Here is a 9,083-nt window from a genome sequence, read left to right as displayed (position 1 = left end):
TTTTTTTGTTAGTGTTAGCTAGTCTATTTTCATTACTCAAGATGAAAGGATAAAAGTGATCAGCATTACCGATGTTTAATTCACTACATGAGAAATCTTTGTTTTCAATATTTATCTTGAACGTTATTACACAGAATAATAAAAGTTTAAAATTTAGAATGTTACTTTTCCTCCACAGAAGTCTAAAAATTACTACATAATTTAGAGGAAAGTGGTAGAGGAGGGAAAAAAGCTGCCAAAAATAAAGAAATTCCTAAAAGACTTTTTAATACAAAAATAATTAATTTATTATTAAGCGAGAAGAACACTTTTTAAAAGAAGCTTGACCTGACAGAAAAATTGGCTTCAGCAGTTTTAACAGCCTAACCTAAAACATATTTCTTTTTAGGCTTACCCTTTCCCAATTGTTCAACTGTAGTCTGTATTTAATGTGTTGTTATTCTTTTAATTTGTTTCTTTAATTTTCAAGATGCTGATGGTAAAATATTTCTCCAAATATCTATCCCTCCAAAAAATGGTATGCTGATTTTAACTTCAGTGAAGATTTATGTTGGTTGGGCCAAGGGGAAAAAAAAAAAAAAAAAGTTACAGGGCCCTGCTACTGCAACTACATTAAACCACAGTTTTCTGACAGACAAAACACTTGCTTACATTTTTTAAAGAGCAAATAAATGAAAATTCACACACTTCAATCCTTCCAGATGCAAAAGAAGAGATGCATGACAAAATAAAGAAGTGACTGTAAACTTACAATAACCAAAAGAATAACTGTTGTCGTGCTTTAACTGAAAGAACTCCTATTGAGCCAGGTATTACTTTGAACATCTTTCTTATCACCGGACAACTGCTACTTATACACTTGTGTTCTACAGGTGAGGGAGAGTAGTCATATTCTGCGATATGGTCCAGTTTTGCAAAGGTCATCAGAAATTATAGAAGACCATAACATAAATCATTCAACTATGCTCCCAATAAGCTGCTTCCAGCAAACGTCTGGGCAGAACTGCATCATTACAGCACACTGAACGCTTGCACATCACAAGGATGGGAAACTGAAGCCCATTACTGTGGGTTTAGGGACTACAGTATTTTAGCTCCACCATCATAATGAATGATATTCTAACCACACAAGACATTCAGCAATTAATATTACATTTTACTCACTGAACCACGTTTACAAGGGATGTTTAGGTTCTTGCGATTTACTATGTCTACTACTTACTTCCCTTTTACCCTTGTGTTTTATAGAGAGCCAGTATGTGCTCCACAAAGGAACAGCAAAGTGCCAGAACAATTAAAAAAACGTGACAGGAAGACAAACGAATATGCAGTAAGAAAAAAGGCCTACGGAAAATACTAAACAGGTAGCAGAGAGGCAAGACTAGGGTACGTTCACAGAATAAACTTTAAAGATTTTTGCCTGTTCCCGAAATAACTGCCATTTTCTGGATAAGACTTCTAAAAATGCTCAAGGAACACAGATGGAGAAGTCTGAGGGGAAAAAATCTGCTCATTAAGCAACCATAGTAAAATTTTCAGAATGAAACTAAACACACCAATATCCTAAACAATGGGGACAAATCTCCAATGATAAGAATAAATAACCAAATCTATTCCAAGACCAGAGCTTAATGGGCACCTATACATGCACGTTGAGGCTGCTCTGATGCGCTGTAATTACAGCGCGTTGGAGCAGGATCAATTATTACTAATTACTACGCTCCAGCAGACTCCAGCATCTCGTATATCAGCACCCCTGCACTGAGAAACAGCAGCAAGGGTGCTTTAACTAAAGTTAGTTCGACAAACTTTAGTTAAAGTGCCCTCCACTGCCATTTTTCAGAGCAGGGACACAGATACACGATATGCTCTGGTTGCTCTAATTAGAGCGGCTTTGAGAGCCGCTCTAATTAAAGCACCCCCTCTCTCCCCTGCTTTCCAGACCATGTGTATAAACACCCAATAAGCTAGCAAACAGAATTTTTAAATGCTATATTAGCTCCCTAGTATGCATACAAATCTCCAACATTTTTGAGGAAAACGAAAACTGAATTAATTTTCTTCCCAAAAATCACAACACACTTAGATTTCTGCCTAACATTACTCAACTTAGACAAAAAGTTCATTTTTAAAAAGAGATTGTTTTGATACAGCTCTTAAATATTTACTTAAACATTTTAGAGATACTTACATATCCTTTTGGAATATCTGTGTCCTCATTATTTCCAGGATCATTCTCGAGATGCTGTTTAATTTTTTCTTCTAATCCTACAGCATCTGCTCCTTGATACTGGTCAATTCGCACTTTGTTTCGGAAAAACAGAAATGTTGGTGTTGCTGATATATTATTGGTTGCAGCTGTTCCCTAGAATAAATTAGTTATTAGTGTAGCACAATAAAACTAACATCAAATAAAAATTACTAAACTCCAAGACAGTCCCATGGTCAAAGGAATATCTTTATTAATAGGCAGAAATGTTAGTAATTATGATTATCTGCATCTTGGCATGTCTAAATGGTAGCTGGTCTGGGGTAGCCTTAAAACTGAAGGCTTTGGGAGAAAGAGGCTTAAGAAATCTCTAGCTTACCTTGTTCCCCACCCCTTCAAAAAGAGGGTAAAGCCATATTTGGATAGCAGATAAACACTGTTGCTGTTAAAATTGGGGAAAGAATGGAGCAATCGCATTTGTTCCTTTTTCTGTTTGCCCTTTATCAGACATTGCATCCTGCCAGCTCCCCCAAATGGGTTGGTTAGGGTATGCAGTGGTAACAATCGTGCTGAGACATGCACTCACTTCATTAGAAAGTTTGTTCTTCTGATGCAATCATATCCATTAGGTTTAAAGAGCAAATTTCATTAGTGTTAAACCCAAAGGTTCCTCACTGACCTCCCTGTCCAACCAAGTTATTTTTAACCAATTTTTTTTCTGATTTTGATGATGTTATTTTTAGATGCTAAAGCTACCTGATGAAGAAGAAAAAAAAATTGCTTTGCTGTATTTAATACTACACCACTAAAACTTCCTTTTTTAAAAATGTATTTCAGATTGTGATTATGAATATGCAATTTTAAAACTGCATTTTGCTGGGTACAATACATTCCTGCATGCAACTGGTAAGACTTATTTATCTTAAGAAACATTAATTTTAAACCTTACTTTTTTACTTGGAATGCATAAAAAATTTAGAATGGTTGACTGGATTTTAGTGACATACTTGTTTAGTAAAAATTTTGTTGGTACATCTTAAACGCGTCTTGGCAATCCTTTCAAAATTAATGAGAAGTATTTACAGACTAACAAAGAGTGGTTTTCAACTTTTTAAAGAGTCAGAGCATCCCTCAACAACTATTTTTAATCTCGCACCATCCCTGGTTGAGAACCACTGCTGTACTTGCCTCTCTTTCCCTCAGTGATCCTCAAGCTGGGTCCTGCTGCATGCTCCTGCCTGTATTAGGGTTTTCTGATAAGCCTAAAGCAGGCAGTAGCAGAGCGATTACTAATGAATTTTCTGCCCTGGGCAAAAATCCCCTGTCCTGGTTGGGGGTTGAGAGGATGGGAGGAGGATGGGGTGTTAGGTGCCCTGGTTGTCCCCAGCTGCTCCAGCCAGCCAATGTAAAAGGCTGCTTCAGCCCAGATTAACCCCACTGGCCAAGCAGTGCAAAGGACTGCTCCACAGACTATCCAGAAGGGTTGGGTTGGGCTGTATAAAGGACTGTGGCCAGAACATACACCCTCACTACAACTCTTCCTAGTTTAACCCTACACACTCTTAAAGCAGTTACATGGTATGTCTGCCCATAGCCAAGTTTGTTTAAAGATGGAACTTGACGTATTTATGAGCAAAACTCATGATGTGCAACTGCGACAGCAAGAGAACGGGTTTGACATCCCTTTCAGTCTCAGGTTCCTACTCCATATGTTATCCAATTATTCCTGGTTACACTTATTTATTCTAGTCCAGAAAAACATGGATGCTTTCATGAATCGGCACACTTCCAGCCATCTCACCCACTCAGTAAAAGTACCTGTTGTCTTTGTACATGGACATTCTTTTTACAAGAGCAGTGATAATCTTCATCCTTTACAAACATATTTTCATTTTGTATTTTGTCTGCATTCCTACTACAGCTACATATTTTTCTAGTTACCTATCCTTATTAGTTCTCATAACATGTCATAATTCAGCACTACATACAAAGTCTGTTAATATTCTTTAGTCATTCCCTTTTCCAATGAAAATAAGACCTGTAGAAACTCAATACTTCTCTTGATTTTCAGCTTCCTGTTATTAATGTTTAACTTTTGGGTTTGGGTTCTTCAGTCAGATCTCAATTTTTGACCCTGTTACTATCCAAGTATACTGAAAACAGGTCCAAGTCATTAACAAGTGTTTTGCCAAACATTTATTTTTGTAAATATTTATGTTTACCAAAATATAACTCCATTTACAGAACTCCTTTTGGCTATTCTTTTGCTTTTTGTTTCTATTTATCCTCTAATTTACGGACAATTGTCAGTGTTCATAATCCTATACTACTGTTCTCTTGGGTTCTGTTGAACTTTCAACGTTTAGTATTTCTCCCTGGATGCACTCCCACACATTTAATATATTGTTCAGTTTGGTTTTAGGAGTTTCAGGATGGTCATGGCTAAGGTCTTTTTCTTTTTGAAATAAATGAAATGAGTTATTCTGTCTTTTGTTAGAAGCTCAGTTTCCTAAGTCTTCTAATATACTTCACTCATTAAGTTTTCATATGTATTCTAAGACAATGTAAAAGTGAATACAATCTGACCAAGCTGACTTGCCTTTGTTAAACAATTTCCAGGGATTACATGTCCTAATGCTTCATCTCACAATTATTAAAATATATATTTGTACATTTCTTACCTGGCACTGGTGTACATCTACCTCCAAAAATGTTGCCTGGGGATATTTGTTACTCAGAGCATTGAAAGCTGGAGCTATCCTTAAACACGGGCCACATCTGTTTAAAAAAAAAAAGTTTGTGAGTGGAAGTAGTTTCTGAAGCTAGAACCATATTTTGCCCCAGAAGACAAACTGAAGTCAATGAAAGTTGTGTATCCTTTGACTGGCTCTCAGACATCCTCTATAGGTTTCAGAATACCCCTCCCCTGTTGGCAAACATTCAGCAAGTGGATGCATGACTGAAAGTGAAACACTGAAAGACAAGTATGCAAGATGACTTGGCACTTCCTAGTTATTTCACAGTGATAAATGCTTTTATCATTTATGTTTAGTCATGTTTACACTAGCATGTTTAATTAGCTAGGAAATACAAGGAAGTTCCACCCTTGGAGCAAATGGGAGATTGCCACTCTCAAACAGCACTGACTTATAATCACAGCAGAAAGATAGGGCCTGGACGACTGGTACCAATCTAGGATTTCAATTAATAGTTCCATGGTTTCTAGGTTCAGAAGGGACCTGAACAGATCATTAAGTCCAACCCCCTGCCCTGGGTAAGAACGAGTGCTGGGATCATAATACCCCAACCAGATACCTATCCAATTCATATACTGGACTTTCACTTAATGGATTATTATTTAAGTATCTCTTTACAAAAGCATCACCATCTCTGATATCCTGTGGTTTCCAGTAAAGACTTACTCTTCTATGATGGTATTCTCTACACCAGAGCTGTCCAGCTTCTGAGTGGCTGGGGGCTGATGGCTGCAAACCCCACATGTAGCAGTGGGTGACCCTCATTGTGCTGCACTGGCACTCCTGCACCATGCAGGGCCCCCCACAAACCCAGAGCTGCAAGGTCCCGCAGCCCCACAGACTGCCCACCCTATGGGTGGAGACAAGTAGCAGGTCAGAGGGGGGCACCTGGCAGCAGCCCTAGGAGAACAATGAGGAGTGACACCTGAACAGGGTGCTCAGGGGCCACAGTTTAACATGTTTTACACAATGGATGGTATGCAGCCCATCTTCCTCTTTTTCTCTTGGTCACCGATTCACAGAAGCATAACTGCTGCAGCAAGGCATACCTTTTGGTCATTTTTGTAATCTGCAACTGGGTAATTTCTGTTGGATATAACCGCTTACCTAGTGTTCACGTGCTTTAAGAGTAGATAACACTTTAAGGCAGGGTTGTCAAACATACGGCACACAGGACAGTGCCAGAGCCCTTGTAACTACAGTCCTAATTTCCACAACTATCAAAGCTATTTCAAGGCGACTCCAGAACTTATGGAGTTAATGCCAGTTTTCACCTCCCCCTGCTTACTTACCAACAAAACTGGGTCCTGCAGTGGTGGGGAGCGACATCACTGCCACACATGGGTGGGTCATATTGGCTATGGGAAGCCTGGAGATTTGGATTTGGCCCACAAGTTTGACACCCCTGCTTTAAGGGCTGGTTGTAATTAGCTCTTGATATATATTATAAATATAAATATTAATAAATATTTATATATATTATAAATAGCTCTTGAAGGACTTGAAAGTTAATGAGTATCTACCACATTACTAAATGTTTTGCCGTGGGGAGGGGGAAACAGCAATACTGCTGCAAATAAAAATACTGTCAATAAAAATATGAAATGTATCTATTTCAGGCACAGTGGTGAATGCATTCATCTCAGTAAAATTTAGACACAGACAAATTAAATTTGCTTCTGCAGAAATTAATGAAACACTGTTCATTATAAGGTCGATTGCAACTTAAAACCTTCTGGTTACAACTTAACCTGTTTACCTGCTTTAGACCAGAGAAAGAAAAGGAGCCCTCTGCAGAGTTTCAACAAGACACGAGTATCATAACTAAAACAGAGAAAGCTATGAGCTGTCTTTGTTCCTTGTTTAGACAGTGCCTACTAAAATAAAAAGGCTCCTAGCAGGTTGTCATTAACAGGGTTACAGATTCATATTAGCTTAGGGCTGGAAAGGACGTTGCGAAATCATCGTGTCCAGTCCCTTGCTCTGGGCAGGAAAGACTGCTGGGGTCAAATAACCCAGCAAAAGGCGTGCGTCCACTGTCGCAGACAAAGCCTAGCAGAACGAGCTCCCAACAAGAATTCATCATGGTAGAGGAGATATCTTTTATTAGACAAACTCAGTTCCAAAAAAAAAAAAAAGAAAGAAAGAAACAAAAGAAAAAAAAAGTATTTGCAAGTTTTTGGGCATACATGTGCCCTTCCTCAGGCACAGAAGGGAGCAAAGATTGTAAAGTTTCCCCCAGGAAGAAATAAGGTTTGGTATTGTATAGGAAAGCTGGAGCAAGACAAGTTCTCCTAGCTGGAAAAGTAATTCCCAACAAAAAGTTACTTGACCTCAGCAGCCCTGGTGAGCTCAGCGCTGCGAATGCAGATGGGCCCAGAAAAAACGAAGAGACCAGACGCCCCATCCCAGTGACTCCAATGCAGCGCTGACTTTTGACATAGTTGTTAAACTGCTGCACGAATGCAAAACACTTATAGATATAGATAAAAGAAAGTGTTAAGTAAAAGGAAGAGCTAAGTTGTCATTATCTGTATATATTTATATCGATAAGTAAAAGAGCTAAGTTGTATTTATCTTTATATCTACATAGCTAGAAGAAAGAGCGAAGTTATATGTAACCCGCCCAAGCTAGCAGCTGGGCCCTCCCCTCCAGTCCCCGGGCAGGCCGGAAAAACCCCGCACTCACCCGCGCATGGTGAACTTGACCACAGCGAGGCGGGAGCCGGCGGCGCTGAGCTCGGGCTGGAACTCGGTGTCGTTCGCGATCACCTTCACGCCGACCATCCTCCCGGCGCCGCCGCGGGGCCGCGATGTGCACAGTCACGGCGGGAAGGGGCGCGCCCAGCATGCACCGCTGCAGCGCAGGCGCAGCGGGACGCGCCCCCGCTCCGTGGCCTTCCGGGAGGAAGGGCCGAGAGAGCCTCCGCACCACCCGGCGCGCCTGGGCAGCCATCTTGGCGTAGGGCACGGAGAGTGCATCCGTGGCGCCGGCGGCCATTTTGAATGAGGGAAAGGGTGTGGGGGAACATCTTGGCGGGGGTGGCGGCCGTCTTGGTTTGGGGCGGAAGAAGGCTCTCAGGAGAGTGGAACGGGATGAGCAGCCATTTTGGTTAGGGCGGAAACAGGTTAGCGGGATTAGTACCCATCTTGGTTTGGGGCGGAAGAAATCTTCTAGTGGAGTGTAGCGCCATTAGCAGCCATCTTGGTTTGGGGTATAAGAAACTCCCAGTGCAGTCTAGAGGGATTAGCAGCCATCTTGGTTTGGGGCAGAGGAGTCTTTCAGCGGAGCCCTAGGTGGATTAGCAGCCATTTTGTCTTGGGGCAGAAGAAACTCCCAGTGTAGTCCACTGGGATTAGCAGCCATCTTGGTTTGGGGCAAAGAAGTCTTCTAGTGGAGGGTAGCGTGATTAGCAGCCATCTTGGTTTGGAGCAGATGAAAACTCCCAGCTGCGGAGGCCTAGCGGGATTAACAGCCGTTTTGAGGTGTGGGGTTGGGCCTTGCCTTCCCTGTACGTCTCCGAGGGGAGTCACCCCTGAGCCTGGAGAGGGACAAGCCATGGACTCACTTGAACTTTGTGGCCCTGGTTTGCAGGGGTCATAGGCCTGTGCGTGGCCCCCCCAGGGCAGGGGATGCCCTGATCTGCCAGCAGGGGATTAACAGATCTGGTAGCTCCAGGCCTGGTTGAGACCAAATCTCAGCCCTCAGCTCGTCTCATCCGTGCGCTCAGAAGCAGTTTGTAAAGGGTTGGACGCATATTTTCTAAAACACAGTTAAATGTCTCGGCAGAAGGTCAGACCTCTTCGAATACCTGCAGAGCGGTTACAGAGAGTGGAGGGGGGCTGTTTGCTGTGGACAGGACTAGGAGCAATGGCCTCAAAATGCAGCATGGGAAATTGTGGTTGGACATTAGGAGGAACTTCCTGACTGAGGGTGGCCAAGCATGCAACAGGCTACCCAGAGAAATTGTAGCATCGCCATCTTTGGAAGATTTCAAGAGCAGGTTAGACAGACACTTAGCTGGGATGGTTTAGTCAAGGATGAACCTGCCTTGAGCAGGGGGCTCAAAATTACTTTATGAGGTGCCTTCCGGCCCTACTTTCCTATGCTCCTAGGG

At 41.7% G+C, this 9,083-nt stretch overlaps 1 protein-coding gene across 1 annotated transcript in view; it reads right to left on the bottom strand.

The window, feature by feature from the left end:
• The window catches only part of TXNL1 (thioredoxin like 1), a 35,696-nt gene extending 27,873 nt beyond the window's left edge, over positions 1-7,823 (bottom strand). Inside the window, exons 1-3 of the mRNA XM_019518173.1 lie at positions 7,655-7,823; positions 4,891-4,987; positions 2,192-2,365 (exon numbers count right to left, since the gene is read on the bottom strand). Of these exons, the coding sequence (XP_019373718.1) occupies positions 2,192-2,365; positions 4,891-4,987; positions 7,655-7,752 (369 nt within the window). The 5' untranslated portion in view covers positions 7,753-7,823. The remainder of the gene's footprint in view (positions 1-2,191; positions 2,366-4,890; positions 4,988-7,654) is intronic.
• Positions 7,824-9,083: the final 1,260 nt, after the last annotated feature.

The sequence above is a fragment of the Gavialis gangeticus genome, unplaced genomic scaffold (genome assembly GCF_001723915.1).
Source record: "Gavialis gangeticus isolate Ggan-Ray unplaced genomic scaffold, GavGan_comp1, whole genome shotgun sequence".
NCBI lineage: Eukaryota > Metazoa > Chordata > Crocodylia > Gavialidae > Gavialis > Gavialis gangeticus.
The sequence above is the reverse complement of the archived record's forward strand: the minus strand, read 5'-3'. Positions and strand labels throughout refer to the sequence as shown.